Below are 13684 nucleotides of genomic sequence, written 5' to 3'. Positions count from 1 at the left end.
GACAGGGTGCAGGTGCTCCTGATGAGCGTGTACGGCTAGGCTGGACGTACAAAGGGAGGTGTAGGGAGCCTGAGGAGAGCGAGAGCTGCGTCCGTCGCTCCTCCTCTCCTCGTCGTCCTCCTGCGAGACGCCCCCGCCGGCCGGCCCGGTTCGACCTTGATCAGCTCGCTCGCTCGTCTCGCCGCACCCTCTCGGCCGCTTGCTTCGACGCACTCGGACCGACCAAGCTTGCGCAGCCTCTCGCGCGCCCGCCGTCCACCGACCCGCCTTCAACCACCCGGTTCCTTGGCGCCCTCTTGCGCTCGAGCATCATCGCACTGCGGCCCGAGCAGCTCGTCGCACACGATGCCCAGCATCACCCGGTCGGCGGCGGCCAAAGACGACCCAAAGGCGCCGAGCCCGCGCCAACACGACGCAGCGACCGCCGCCGGCACGAGGAGAGCCGTGTTCGCCGAGCGGCGCGCAGCGGCTGGACAGCCCGCCGTCGTCGACACGCTCTCTGCGGCGACGGCCGTCGCGAGCGGGCCCGCCACGAGGTCGCCCCTGAGCGCCGTCCGGCGCCGTTCCGTCGTGTCGGCCGTCCCGGTCGGCGTCGACCACGCGCCGTTGCGCTCGCCCAGCAGCATCGTCGTCCCGCCCGAGTCGCCGCCTGGCGTGCTCGAGTCGGCGGCGTACCTGCAGCAGGCGAGGTCGTCCATCGCGTCGACCCAGAGCGGCTCGACCTCGTCCGACGAGCGACGACCCTCATCCTTCGTCGGCGCAACCGGCCCTCGCCCTTCCCTCTCCCAAACCGTCCAGTCCCTCCTTCCCGCACCCTTCCGATCATCCCGCTCCTCGTCCCACTCGTCCGACCCTCTCCTCGCCAGCCAGCCGTCCGACCTGCTCCGTCCCTCCTTCTTCGCCCTCGGCCTCGGCGCGCCCGACCCGGGCAGTAAGTCGCCCAACCCGAACGGCATCTGCTCGTCAGTAGCCGTCGAAGCGCTCGAGTTCGTGTCGCTCAATCCGGGCGGCGGTCGACGAGCGCAGCGCCACCTGCGCGCAGGCGTCCTCCTGTTCCTCGTCGTCGTCGCGGTCCTCACGGTCACGGGCCACCTGTCGCTACCTGCGGCGTCGGTCGCCGTGCGAGGCAGGGGTGCAGCTCGCGATGAGCTCGTGCTCGAGCGGGAGGAGCTTGCGGCGGTGCGCGCGAGGAGGGCGAAGGACCTGTGGGGCTCGCCCGAGCACGAGGTCGTCGTCGCCGCAGAAGGGCCCGCAAAAGGGCATGCTCACGAGTCGACCATCATCTTCATGCATGTGCGTCGCCTCCCTTTCCCTTGTCCTGCGCATTCCTCTCGCCCCCGAGCGAAGAATCTCGAGCAGCTCCTGACGCACGAGCCTCTCCTCACAGGGCCTCAAGCAGGTCAAGAACGACGCCTTCATGCCTGCGTACCTGCACAAGCGCTTCCCGAACACGCGCTGGGTTGTCCCACTCGCGTGCGTCCCTCGCTCAGGCCCTCTTTCCTCCTCGAGAGGCACACCCTGACCTCGTCCCCCTCGCCTGCTCCTCCCTGCCACAGCGAGAAGCGCCACGTCGGCGTATTCGACGCCAACGAGACGGCCTGGTTCAACATCGACGCGTTCCCGTACGAGTACGACCGCGACCAGGACCGCGACGGCATGTTTGCGACCGTGAGGCGCATCAACCGCGCCGTCGTGCGCGAGCGGGCACGCCTCATCCGCGCTCGGCGGCGGCAGGCGCGAGGTGACGGTGCGAGCTCGGCGGCGAACGAGGAGGACGAGAGGCGCGAGGGCCATGAGGACGACGAGGAGGTCGGGACGAGGGCCGAGCGCGAGTGGGGGAGCCGCCGAATCATCCTCGCCGGCTTCTCGCAGGGCGCCGTCATGAGCCTCCTCGTCGGTCTCACGCACCCAGAGCGACTCGGCGGCGTCATCGTGTTCAGCGGGTTCTTGCCGCTGAGGGACGAGATGGCCAAGGTGCGTCCCCCTCGTCGAGCTCGACCTCTCCTCTCCTCTCCTCTCAGAAGCCCGACCTGACTGTGAGCGCACCTCTCGCAGCTCATGTACGACCTCGATCGACGAGACCTGCCTGTGTGGTGGGGCCACGGCGGCAAGGACGACTTTCTCACGTGCGTGTCCTCCCTCCCTCTCTCTCGACCTTCCCAACCTCGCCAACCTCGGCAATTCTCTCGCCCGTCCTGACTCGCTCCCCGCACGCAGCTTCTCCGACGCTCTCGCCTCGCTCGCCCTCCTCTCGCCCTCAGCCGTCCCTCCCAAGCTCAACTCGAGCGTGCCCTCGACCGCGCTCGCGCACACGCACCCGGCCCGGCGCCTCAACCTCACCAACGTCACCTTCCGGTGGTGGGACGGCATCGCGCACACGTTCTGCCTGCCCGAGCTAGTCGAGGTCGACGCGTGGGTGCGCGGCGTGCTCCCGCCGAGCTCGAGCTCGCGAGCGGACGAGCCTCTCGCGTCCATCGGCGCTTGAGTCGACCCTCCCCTGTCTTTGTAGAAAATTATCGAGGAATGTATTGCATACTCGAGCAGTCTCTCTTCTCGCCTCGCGTCGCTCGTCCTTCCAGCGAGCCGCAAAGCTGCTTGCTGGCCTTCCCAAGTTGAGCTCGACCGTCTCGCGACCAACTCACGCTCTCGAGCAGTCTCACCCCGAGCCAGGCGTCGCACGTAGTGTCTGATAACTGCATTGGGGTCGTCTCTCGACAAAGGGGGGAGACGAGTCTACTTTTTGCTCTCGGGGATGGGCGCCGACCGCATGCCGACGTTCGTGTCGACGTCGAGGAGCACTGCAAGGGCGAGAGGGAGGTCAGTCAAGCTCGTCGCCACAAGGGAGAGAGAGGAGAGACGCAGAGAGAGAGACAGAGAGAGAGGACGCACCCTTGAGAGCATTCCTCGCACGAACGCGCGCCATCTCCTCCTCGCGGGGCAGCACCGTCTCGATGAGGCTCTGGTTGGGCTCGGGGTACGGGAAGTGCTTCTTGAGGTTCTCGTACGCGACGAGGGTCTGCGGGCGAGCGGGCCTCGAGGTCAGGACGCCGTCGAGGAAGAGAGAGGAGAAAAGGGGAGAGGGACGCACGACGCCGAATTGCGGGGACGAGCGCAGCACACGTGCGGGACCGCCCTTGTACAGCGCCGAGAAGCCCTCCTCGGCACCTGTCGACAAGAGGCTGGGTCAGTACGCTGCGCTCGAGAGACCGGGAGAGAGGGAAAGGTCGACGCACGGATCTTGCGGAACGCGTCGACGACGCCCTTGTACGTGCTCTCGCCCTTGCGCGCCTCGGACTGGAGGCGCGTCTTGATGACGTCGGCGGGCGTCGTCAGGTAGGCGGCGGGCATGCCAGCGATGGCGGCGGCCGAGAGCGCCTCGCCGTACGAGAGCGCCTTGCCGTCGCGGCCCTCGTGGAAGATGTCCTTCTTGAGGTGGGCGTACCTGCACGAGGAGAGCTCGTCAGGGGAGGGACGAGGATGAGGGACGAGAAGAGAAGTGGAGGAGGGGGACGCACGCAGGGAAGTAGATGGCCGAGAAGGGGACATCTCGCGCGAGGCACGCGATGGCGCCCTTGTACAGGCCGAGCAGTCCGAGGCTCTTGACGATCTGCGCCGCACTCTGTCGCGCCGCGCCCGAGATCTTGGCGTTCTCGCCCTGCATCTGCAGCCGGATCTTGACAATCTCGAGCGGGTTGGTGAAGACCTGCACGACGATGACGACGACGACGGGTGAGGGTGAGCGCGACGAACGACGGTGGACGCAGAGACATGAGCGAGACGAGGACGCACGACTTGGCAGCCACCGGCGAGACCACCAGCCGCGAGCTCCCACCCGACCTTGATCCGCCCCGTTGCCGCGTCGGTCGCGTACTCGCGCACGAGGTCGTTGACCGTGAGCTTGATCGCCTTTTCAGGCGCGACACCCTGCGCATGTCGAGGGACTGGTGAGCTCCCCGTCATCGAGTCGAGGCACGGGGAGAAAGGGGACGAGAGGAGAGCGGGGACGCACGATGAGCTGTGGCGGCAGGCCGCGGTAGAACCCGGTGAACCCCTCATTCTTGTACACCTTCTTGACGCAGTCGAGCGAGTTCTTGTACAGGAGCTCGCCGACGACCTTGGAGCGCTGGTTCTGCATGCGGGTCTGCGAGGGCGAGCGCGAGGAAGGTCGAGGAGAGGGTCAGGGCTTTGCGCCGGACGCTCGGCGAGTGAGGAGGTATACGTACCTTGGTGAGGTCGATGGGGTATACTGCGAGCGAGAGAGGCCGAGTCAGGGACGGCTCGTCGAGAGAGGGAGGAGGAAGAGGGAGGGGAAGGAGGTGGACGCACCTGCCGTCGCGCCCAGCGCGCCAGCGATGCCGCCGAGCCCAAAGTAGTACGCCGACTACGACGAGGAAGAAGAGGAGAGAGTCAGGTCGAGCTCGTCTAGGCCGGCCGGCACCCAAAGATGAGAGGGACGAGGACGCACCTTGCCGATCTCGTGCAGGGCGCTGCCCGCCTTGCGCTTGACCTTGCCGCCCTCGGTCACGGTCGTCGTCGACCTCGGCGGGCCCCACTTGGCGTCGAGCAGGCTCCCAAAGTCGCGCAGGCCGAGCCGCGGCTTGTCGGCGTCGCTCACGCCCTGGCGCGAGAAATGGAATATGATGGCGACCTCCATCGGCGAAAAGGTGCCGTACCGCATCGTGCGCGACGCGTGGTTGACAAAGTCGAGCGGCGTGATCTTGCCGTCGGGCGAGCGCGCGCACGCCTCGCGGACGACCTTCTCGACCAGGTCCATCTCGTGGATGACCTGCACGACGGGGGCAACAGCGGTCAGTCCGGCACTATCGGAGAGAGAGAGAGAGAGAGAGAGAGCTAGGGACGCACGTTGTAGAAGGCGATGCACTCGGAGTAGCTGATCTTGCCGCCGGGCACGACCTCGCTGACCGAGTCGAGCTTCTCGAGGACGGCGTCCGACAGCTTGTGGCGCGCGAGCTCGTAGATGATGCGCTTGAACTCGCCCTTGTCGATGTAGCCGTCGAGATCCTTGTCAAAGTGGCGGAACGCCTGGCGCAGGCGCTCGCCCTGAAGGCCCTTGATGAGCTGGGTGAACTCGCTGCGAGGGTGCGAGGGTCAGGCTTCGTCCTCGCCGGCTTCGAGGGTCCGAGAGAGAGGGCGAGACGCACTTGAAGCCGAGAACGTGACCGCCGTCCTGCTTGCCGAGGTACAGCTTGACCCACGGGCTGTCAAAGTCGAACGGGATGGCGTCGGGCCCGCGCATGCTCTGGAACGTGCTCTTGAACTCGTTGAACAGGACCTGACCGTCGCCGTTCGTGTCGAACACGCGGAAGGCGATCTGTGCCGCACAATGCGCGAGAGGGTTAGCGACGTGGTCGAGAGGGAGGAAGGAGGACCGGGCGGGGAGTGCGAAAGGGGTGGACGCACGTCGTACTCGGCCGCCGGCTTCTTGAGGAGCTCCTCGAAGGCGACGAAGTCGTCCCAGTCGACCCGGCCCGTATGTTTTCGGTCGGCGACCTTGAACAGGATGCCGTACTGCTGGCGGCTGATCTTGGAGAAGTCGGATTCGGGAGCGACGGCCGACACAAAGTCGGGCTCGGTGAGGTAGCTGCAAAGGGGCGATAGTGTGAGACTCCTTGCTCGCATAGCGGGTGAAAGACACTGCGGCACGAGGCCATCGCTGGCTCGTGCCGCACCGCCTCGCCGAGGGAGAGGGGGGCGCACCTCTCGCCGCCGATCGAGTCGCGGGTCGCATAGCGGTGGAACGTCTTCTTCCACTTGTCGACCTCGCTCGGGGTGGTGTACTCGGCCTGGATGCCCAAGCTAGGCGCGGCGAGAGCTTGCGGAGCCGAGTCGCACGAAAGGGGCGAGGCTGCAGGGGAGAAAAGGGGCGAGTCAGTGCTGTAGACGGGGCTCAACGGGACGGTGTTGGACCTCGTCGCTCGAGCGCAACGGCGCAGGACGAGCCGAGTCGAGGGTCGCACCCGCGGGATCGCCCAGGGTGAGCCGCCGGCAGGCGCAACTCGGCGAGGACGAGCTCGCTGGGGTGTGCGCGCGCACGAGAGCTCGCGCGAATCGAGGCGGGAGGTGTCCACGCTGCGTCCACTTGCACGCGAGCTGGTGTGGGGCGAGGAGGGCGCCGAGGGACCGGAAGGGTCGGGCGCGGTGTGGGCGGGAGGAAGGAGGGCAAGGAGAGGGGAGACGGGGCTCACGGTTGAGCATGGCGGGTGGGTCGGTAGAGGTGGGCCTTGCGCTGCAGCCTGCGCAGGAAGGAGAGCTCGACAGAGACAGCGAGAGCGGAGACAGCGACGAGGGGACGTTGCCGGAGCGAGCCGGAGAGCGTTCGCGGTCGCTCGCCGCTCTCTCTCTCTGCTGCATGGAGGGGCAGAATGCAAGGGCCGAGCTGTCCAGCGAACCTCTGGCTACGACCACGCGCTGCCCGCTCCTCACCTCGTCGCGTCGTCGTCCACCGCCTCTCGCCTGCCGTCATCCTCCACACGCCGCCCCGCTCGCTTGCCCCGCCCTCCGCGCCTGCGCGGGACAGCCAACGTGCTGCCCAGAAGCTGCGCGTGCTGTCGCCCACACCAGCCACAAGCTCGTCGCAGGAGCAGCTCGAGCGCGTCGACCGTGCTTCCCTGCTGGCTCTCGCGCCCAGCCGAGCCGCACGCTCCTCGGCCTCCTGTCCGTCGTTCGGACGCATAAAGCGTTCGCCGGAGCTTCCGCGGACCTGCACGGTGCGCCCCCTTGCGTGCCGCCGGCGAGCGGCGCTTTCAGCTGCCCTCGCTCAACCAGCTTCGCGTCCTCGACAGCCTCATGTCCTCCTCGCTGCGCTTCTCGGGCGGTTCCTCGAGCTCGACGACTCGCTCGAGCCTCGACTTCGACGACTGCGTCCCGACCTTTGACGACCAGGTGCGCCTACCTCGCCAGCATCCTCTCGCACTTTCCTGATCCTCTTCACCTCACAGCTCGCCGCGGCGCACACCTCTCTCGACACCCTCGCGACCCGCATCCGCACCCTGCGCGCCCTCTCGGCCCGCCTCGCCGCCCTCCACCCGAACGACCTCTCGACCCCGACGCTCGCGCTCGACCTGCGCGACGCGCTCCTGGACGCTGCGGCTCGGCTCCGCGACGTCGACAGGGAGATTCTGCGCCTGTGGGAGGACGAGGAGCGGGTCTGGCTGGCGGGCAAGAGTGGTGAGCGAGGATGTCAAGGCGACGAGGCGAGGGAGCTCGCTGAGCGGCGAGAAGAGGTGGACGGCGTCGTGCGGCGGCTCGCTCGGCGGGCGCGGGACGTCAGGCGCGAGGCGAGAGCCGAGGGGCGGGACCGCAGGAGACGAGCGAGGCGAGAAGGCGTCGAGGGAGTCGAGCCAGACGCGCTTGGCGACTACCTCGAGGTCGGTGCGCACGAGTTCCCGGTGCGTCTCCCCTCTCTCTTTCTTCTTTCCGAGCTTTCTCACTGACTACCCGACGGAGAAACAGCACCTCTTGACCAAGGACGTTGTTCACGCATCGCGCTTTGTCGTCGACAACCCGTTCTCGATCCTTTTGCGGCTCCTCGACGGCCTCGAGGCGCTCAAGATACCTCAGCTCGTGCGTCTCCTAGTCTCTCTCTTCCTCGAACGACCTCTCTGACATCCCTGTTCCGCGTCGCAGGTCAAGGCGAACGCGTCGCCGGCGACTTTGCTCCCTCCCCCTTCGCCTCCCCCTCTTTATCGCCTCGACCCGTCACCCTCGACATCATCTAGCTCGCGACGCCGCGACATCTTCCTACCAACTACAGCTCTGCCGCACGACCCGACGCCGGCCGGCGCCTCGTCATCTACTTCGCGCCGAGCCGACTGGAAGCAGGCCATCCTCGCCGATGCGGTCCGCCGGACGGCGAGCGGGAAGGAGACTCGGTCGCACCGGTTCTTCGACGAGATTGCGCTGGACCTGAGGGAGGGCGCGAGAGAGATGAGGGTCGCGACGGGCCGAGGACATCGCGAGCGGTGGTGCGTTTTGACCCTCTCTACCTCTCGCCTTTCTCGAGCCCTGACTGACTCGCCGCTCTCGTCCCGCCTGCCACAGGATCATCTTCACCTTCATCGCGCTCTTCCCCGTCCTCCTCCTCGCCAACCTCCTCGAGGACTTTCTCTCGTCGCGCCGCTCGGCCTCGACCTCGTCCAGCGGGTCGACAGCCTCGTCCTTCTCGCTCCGCACCCTCGCCCCAACGATGCTCAACGAGGGCGCTGTTTCGACTGGCGTGGTGGGTCTGGCGCCGGAGGAGCGGGCGCTGAGGGAGAGAAGGAGCCGAAGTGCCGATTTCGAGGCGAGGCTCGTGTAGCTTCTTTCCGCGTACCCAACCCTATCCCTGTCCGTCGCGTCGTCCTGCCAGCTCGTCACAACGCAGAGCAGATTGTGAGAAAGTGCGAGATGTCGGCGGGGCCTCGTCGGAGAGTCCGGGCGTTCGACCGTGTGCGCGCGAACCTCGTCGAGCCTCCTCTCTCGTCGTCGCCGAGCCCGGCCTGAGGCGGCCTCCGCGCTTCCTTCCCTGTCGCCGCTCATCTCGCCCTCGCTACCACCCCCGCCCAGCTCGACCATGCAGCCCGTGTCTCCCAGCGACCCGTTCGCCGACCCCCGCTCGACGGTGCGTGCGCTTCTCGCCGTCCACCACCTCTCCAGGATCGCGCCACTGACTCCTCCCGACTCTCGCCCGTCCTCTTATAGTACGGCTACGACACCGACCTCCTCCACGCGCAGCCTCGTGGTCCGTCTGCCGGCGCAGGCTCGAGCGCTGGCGCTACCGCCGCCGCAGGAGCAGGAGCAGGGACGGCGACGTCGGCTGCGGGCACGGCGACTGGCTCAGGCCCGCGCAGTGCGCCGCTCCTGAGCCGGACGAGCGTCGGGAGGAGCACGAGCGGCAAGAGCGCCGTCACGCCGTGGTACCTCAAGTGGTCCGGGATCCTCGCGCTCGTCACTACGCTCCTGCTCGCGGTGCGTGGCTCCCTCTTTCTCTCGTTCCTCGCGCATGTCTCGAGACGACGACCTGACCATCCTCGAACGTGCGCGAAACAGCTCGGACTCGGCGTCGGGCTTGGTGTTGGGCTCGGGACGAGGAACCAGGGCGACGGCGGCAAGCAGAACGCCGCGCAAGCCAGTGCGTCCCTCTCTCCTTTCGCTCTCTCGTGAGGCACAGCTGACAGCTTGCCCTCTCAGATGCCGCCTCGACCGTCACGTCCATGTCGACCCTGTCGTCTATCGTTACGGCCGACCCGACCTCGACGAGCTACATCCCCATCCGCGTCACGACCGGCTCCGCCTCGCGCGCCACCGTCGTCCAGACGCTCGGCGGCTCGACCGTGACCGTCGCCGCCCCTGCGACCGGTCCCTCGCGCGCCGTCGTCACCGTCTCGCAGGCGGTCGCGCCGTCGACCCGGACCGAGGTCGTCGACGTGACGACGTTCACGTCGACGCAGACCGTCACGACGACGCTCGAGGGCGCACAGGCGGCGACGACCATCACGCAGGTCGTCACCGTGCGGCGCACCGTCACGGCGCAGGCGGGCGGGTTTGCGCGCAGGGCGTCGTTCGGGTTCGGGCGAGAGGAGGAGAGGTGAACGGCGAGGGCGGGTCGGGAGGGACTGGAAGGGATCGCGGTCGCTCGTTGAGGTTTATGTGTCGGGCTCGGCGTAATCTATGCCATTTCGCTAGTCGATGCGAGAGCGAGACAGGCGCGAGGAGATGAGGCCGACGAGGAGGCGAGGAAGAGTGGGTGAGGGCATCTCGAGAGTGGCTGGCGCGGTCGGCCACGCAGGGAGCAGCAGTGCTCTGCTTGTGTGACCAGCTCGTGTGCACTCAGCAGTGGTGAGGCGGACTGTCTGTGCCGAAGGCTCGTCGGCGTTGCCGCGGCTCTGGTCAGCTGCTCTGCCTCGCTCACGCCCGCACTGCTGCACAAGTCGAGCTTGCTGCACCGCTCCTCGGTACTACATGCTCGCCGTCCGCCACGCCGCACCCGCCAGCCGCCTCCTCGCCCGCCCCTCGCTCCTCGTCCCCCACACGCGCCGCGCCATGTCCTCCTCGGCGAGCAACCCCTGGGCAGAGCCCATGTCCAAGCCTGCAGGTCCGCCCACCCACCCTCCCTCTCTGTGCGCCACACGCGAGCTGACTCACTCGCCCTGCAGACGAGATGAAGACCTACCTTGCGACCCTGCCCGACTTTGTCGAGGGCTCGAAGCGGTGCGGCCTCTTCCTGCGGTCTTCTATCTGGTGCAGAGCTGACCCAAGGTTGATCCCCTGCAGCCTCGATGTCCGCCCGACCCACCTCGAGCACGCCGCCGTCGGCCACAAGCAAGGCTGGATCGGTCCGTTCCCTCTCTCACCCTCTCTCTCTCCCCCTCGTGCACGGCCACTGAATCTATGTGCCCTCGACGATCGCCTCGACTCTCGCAGTGACCGCCGGCGCAACATTCGCCGACGACGCACGGACCAAGATGACTGGGTCGTGGTTCTGCCTGCGCGAGGAGTCGCTCGACAAGGCGCGAGAGCGGTTGAGTCGGGACGTGTACGCGACTGGAGGAGCATGGGACATGTCCAAGGTGCGTTTCTCTCCCATCTCGCGAGTCTTCCCGCCGTACAGCCACGCCAGGAGGCCGTACTCGAGTCGGCATCCTCGCGCGCCTCGCAACGCCATTGACAGACCTCGTCCTCCTTCCTGCAGGCTACCATCACGCCCGTCGCTGTCGCCAAGCACTGAAACGCGGTGCTTCTCTGCACGAGCCTCGCTCAGGCCACGCGGTGCAGGTCGCGAGGACAGAGAGCATGAGAGCGCGAGCCGACTTTTGGTGGCTCGGGCACGGGCGCTCGGCTCAGATCGGGCCTTGGACCTCTTCTCGAAGGTACCCAGGACTGTGTCGAGCATGCTTTGAGGCGGCCTTGATCTGCAGCGAGCGAGAGCGCGACCGAGGCCGTCTGCGAGCGAAGCGACTGGTTGCGAGTGGCCATACAGCCGGCCGTCGTTCCGGCCGGCCGTCCAGCTGTCGCACTAGACCTTGTCGGCGCAAGCTCGAGCAGCAGAGACACTCCAGGGCGAGGGTGCGGGTGAGCCGGGCGAATCCATTCTTCATCAGCTTGAGTCAGGACGAGAGGCTCTCCCTCCTCCACCACCACTCTCCTGCGCCAGCTGTTCGGCCTGAGCAGCTACGATGCACTTTCTCAACAAGTACACGCCACCCGCGCCGCTCGCCGAGGCCGCCTACGAGGCGCAGACCCCGCCCGAAGCGTACGACCTCGCCTTCTGCTACGACCTCCCGAGCGAGGCCGTGCTGCGCTCTGAAGGCGTCCGACTGGTGCCTTTGATCGTGCGTCCCCTCTCTCGCTCCCCTATGCGCCTCGCACGAGCTGACCTCGCCTCTTCCTCCTCGTGCCTCCACCTCCAGCCCTCCCTCCACGGCCCTCGGCTCCACAAGCTCTACAACGCTCACCCCGAGGGCTTCTTCTACCTCCCCTACGGCCCTTTCCCCTCGTACCCAGCCTTTCTCACCTTCCTCGAAGAGCGCCGTCGCGAGCCCGGAACCCTCCTGTTCGCCGTTCACGACCTCGGGCTCGACTTTGACGACACGCGAGCCGGCGAGGAGGACGAGCTGCGCGAGGAGAGAATAGCCGGGATCGTTGGAGTGCTCAAGTCGACGCCGGCGAACCGCATGACCGAGATTGGGTGCGTCCTCTCGTTCCCCTTTTCTCTCTTCCCTTTCCCTCCTCTTCCTCTCTCGCGATAGACGTCCCTGACCTACGTCCTGCGCCACACGAAACAGTCATTTGCACATCCCGTCCCCGTTCCAGCGCATCCACGTCCTCACGCACTCGATCGCGCTCCTCCTTCGGTGGCTCCTCACCCCTCCCTCGTCCGCCGCGCCCTCGTCCCCTCCCGGCCTCGGCCTTCGCCGCGTCCAATGGTTCGCCAACGCGCTCAACGTGCCCTCGATTCGCGCCGCAGAGCGCCTCGGCTTCTCGCTCGAGGCGGCGCACATGGCGTGGGACCGTGTCACGGTCCCGGGCAAGGAGGGCGTCGCGCTGCCGGCGTTCGTGCAAGGTGCGTGGCGCGACGAGGAGGAGCGGATCGGGAGGGGCAGGCACAGCGCCGTGCTCGCGATCGGGTGGGACGACTGGAGCGAAAAGGGCGGCAGGGAGCGCGTCGACGAGCTGCTCGAGGGGCGGCCGGTCGTGCGCCGCAGGGCAGCCGACGTGCCCGGCCTGCTCGCAGCGTAACGGACGGTTCATAGACGCAGGCGAGGGCCCGTAGAAGCTGCAGAGATGGAATAGACGGCTCGTTGCGCGCGCTCAACTCGTCGTCCGTCGCAGAGTCCGTCCGGAGCCGAGGGGCACGTGCCCGCACGCCGTCACTCGCAATTCGAGTCGCGCACGCTCCATTCGCCTTTTTCGCTCTGACGCGCTTTACGAGAGGCGCATCGAGCAGGAAGGGCGCAGTGGGTGGACGTCGGCTCCGTCGTCAGCGGTCTCTCTTCCGCTTCTCTCCCTTCGACGCTTGCTCGCCTCTCGCCTGCTCAGCTTCTCTTCCTCTCTCATCCTCGCGCTCAGCCAATCATGGGCCTCTTCACCTCGCACAAGGCCGACGAGCACGTCGCACCGCCGCCACCTGCCGCTTCGACCACGACGACGACGACCTCGTCGCACGGCGGCGGGCTCTTCGGCAAGCACAAGACGGCCTCGCCGCCGCCGCCGGCTCCTGTCCATCAAGAGCCTGTCGAGACGCACAAGAGCGGCGGGTTGTTCGGTCGCAAGAGCAGGTCGAGCGAGGACGATGTCGGATCGTCGCACCGGTTCTCAAAGTGAGTTGCCGTGCTCCTTTGCCTCGCGTCCCTCTCCGGATCTTATACTTACACACTCACTCACACAGGACCGATAGCCTCCATGGAGCGCGCACGAAGCTCGAGGCGGCGCAGCACGCTGAGAACGAGGCGGACGCCGTGCGTCCTCTTCCGTTTCCTCTCCTTGCGCCCTCGATTCGCGCTCAACTAGCCCAGACCTGACTCTCAATTTCTCTCACAGGCTCTCGCACGCGCTCGTGCGGCCGTCAAAGCTGCGCGCGACGAGATCCACGCGCTCGAGCGCGAGGCCGAGCAGGAGGCCAAAGCGGCAAAGGAGAAGCAGAAGCTCGTGCGTTCCTCTTTTCCTCCTCTCGTTCTCAGCCACGTTCCTGACCCCTTGAAGCGTCGTCACAGGCCAAGAGCTACCGCACGGCGGGCGACAAGCTCGGCAGGCATTCGTAGCCAGCTGGTCGACCTTCCCAAGTTCGGCGTCCTCCCCTCTCGATTCGCGCCCGCCCTCGTCCCTCTCGTAGTCTCTCTGCCTCCGTAACACAGATAGCCTTTTCTATGCTCGGACAAGCTGTAATAGAGCTCTCCTGACGAGAGGTCGCTCGAGGGAAAGTTGGCCTCGTCGAGCAAGAAAAGGGAGCTGCGAGACGCTCTAGTTGCTCGAATGTTGTCAAATCCCGGGTTCTGTCGCTCCGACCGTCCTCGTTGAGACGTATACTCGACGTCTAACTAAGCCCTGAGCGGCACCGACTTCTCTCGAAACCGAGAAGTTGGCCCCGTCGAGCAAGAGAAGGTAGCTGCGGGACGCTCTCACTGCTCGAGAGTTGTTAAATCCCGGGTCCCGTCACTCTGCCCGTCTTCGTTGAGACGGATACTCG

At 66.8% G+C, this 13684-nt stretch overlaps 6 protein-coding genes across 6 annotated transcripts; 5 read left to right on the top strand and 1 right to left on the bottom strand.

Annotated features, from left to right (window-relative positions):
• Window positions 1-345: 345 nt before the first annotated feature.
• On the top strand, window positions 346-2485 carry RHOBADRAFT_51053 (uncharacterized protein; the record flags this gene model as incomplete). Its single annotated transcript, XM_018415630.1, has 5 exons — window positions 346-1293; window positions 1388-1473; window positions 1557-1974; window positions 2056-2126; window positions 2218-2485. The coding sequence occupies 5 exons, from the start codon at window positions 346-348 to the stop codon at window positions 2483-2485; spliced, it is 1791 nt and encodes a 596-aa protein (XP_018274654.1).
• Window positions 2486-2673: 188 nt separating this feature from the next.
• RHOBADRAFT_65948 (uncharacterized protein) lies at window positions 2674-6267 on the bottom strand. Its single transcript, XM_018418829.1, has 15 exons — window positions 6207-6267; window positions 5719-5866; window positions 5422-5602; window positions 5163-5332; window positions 4864-5092; window positions 4466-4786; window positions 4327-4381; window positions 4224-4246; window positions 4010-4141; window positions 3790-3924; window positions 3516-3703; window positions 3234-3442; window positions 3089-3165; window positions 2890-3016; window positions 2674-2798 (listed from the first exon to the last, which is right to left on the bottom strand). Exons 1-15 carry the CDS (start codon window positions 6214-6216, stop codon window positions 2734-2736), a joined length of 2070 nt encoding a protein of 689 aa, XP_018274653.1. The 5' UTR covers window positions 6217-6267; the 3' UTR covers window positions 2674-2733.
• Window positions 6268-6807: 540 nt separating this feature from the next.
• Window positions 6808-9590, top strand: RHOBADRAFT_51051 (uncharacterized protein; the record flags this gene model as incomplete). The annotated part of the gene is made up of 10 exons (XM_018415629.1): window positions 6808-6903; window positions 6960-7188; window positions 7366-7409; window positions 7474-7584; window positions 7648-7985; window positions 8062-8239; window positions 8579-8620; window positions 8701-8967; window positions 9049-9130; window positions 9190-9590. 10 exons carry the CDS (start codon window positions 6808-6810, stop codon window positions 9588-9590), a joined length of 1788 nt encoding a protein of 595 aa, XP_018274652.1.
• Window positions 9591-10041: 451 nt separating this feature from the next.
• RHOBADRAFT_51050 (uncharacterized protein) lies at window positions 10042-10757 on the top strand (the record flags this gene model as incomplete). Its single annotated transcript, XM_018415628.1, has 5 exons — window positions 10042-10093; window positions 10155-10209; window positions 10273-10334; window positions 10423-10568; window positions 10691-10757. The coding sequence occupies 5 exons, from the start codon at window positions 10042-10044 to the stop codon at window positions 10724-10726; spliced, it is 351 nt and encodes a 116-aa protein (XP_018274651.1). The 3' UTR covers window positions 10727-10757.
• A 417-nt stretch (window positions 10758-11174) lies between these two features.
• Window positions 11175-12237, top strand: RHOBADRAFT_41146 (uncharacterized protein; the record flags this gene model as incomplete). Its single annotated transcript, XM_018413822.1, has 3 exons — window positions 11175-11330; window positions 11409-11686; window positions 11784-12237. The coding sequence occupies 3 exons, from the start codon at window positions 11175-11177 to the stop codon at window positions 12235-12237; spliced, it is 888 nt and encodes a 295-aa protein (XP_018274650.1).
• A 336-nt stretch (window positions 12238-12573) lies between these two features.
• RHOBADRAFT_51049 (uncharacterized protein) lies at window positions 12574-13277 on the top strand (the record flags this gene model as incomplete). Its single annotated transcript, XM_018415627.1, has 4 exons — window positions 12574-12818; window positions 12887-12956; window positions 13039-13146; window positions 13212-13277. 4 exons carry the CDS (start codon window positions 12574-12576, stop codon window positions 13257-13259), a joined length of 471 nt encoding a protein of 156 aa, XP_018274649.1. The 3' UTR covers window positions 13260-13277.
• Between the last annotated feature and the right edge of the window lie 407 nt (window positions 13278-13684).

The sequence above is a fragment of the Rhodotorula graminis genome (assembly GCF_001329695.1).
Source record: "Rhodotorula graminis WP1 unplaced genomic scaffold RHOBAscaffold_1, whole genome shotgun sequence".
In the NCBI taxonomy this organism is placed as follows: domain Eukaryota; kingdom Fungi; phylum Basidiomycota; class Microbotryomycetes; order Sporidiobolales; family Sporidiobolaceae; genus Rhodotorula; species Rhodotorula graminis.
Note: the sequence above shows the minus strand (reverse complement) of the source record. Positions and strands in the feature narration are given on the sequence as shown.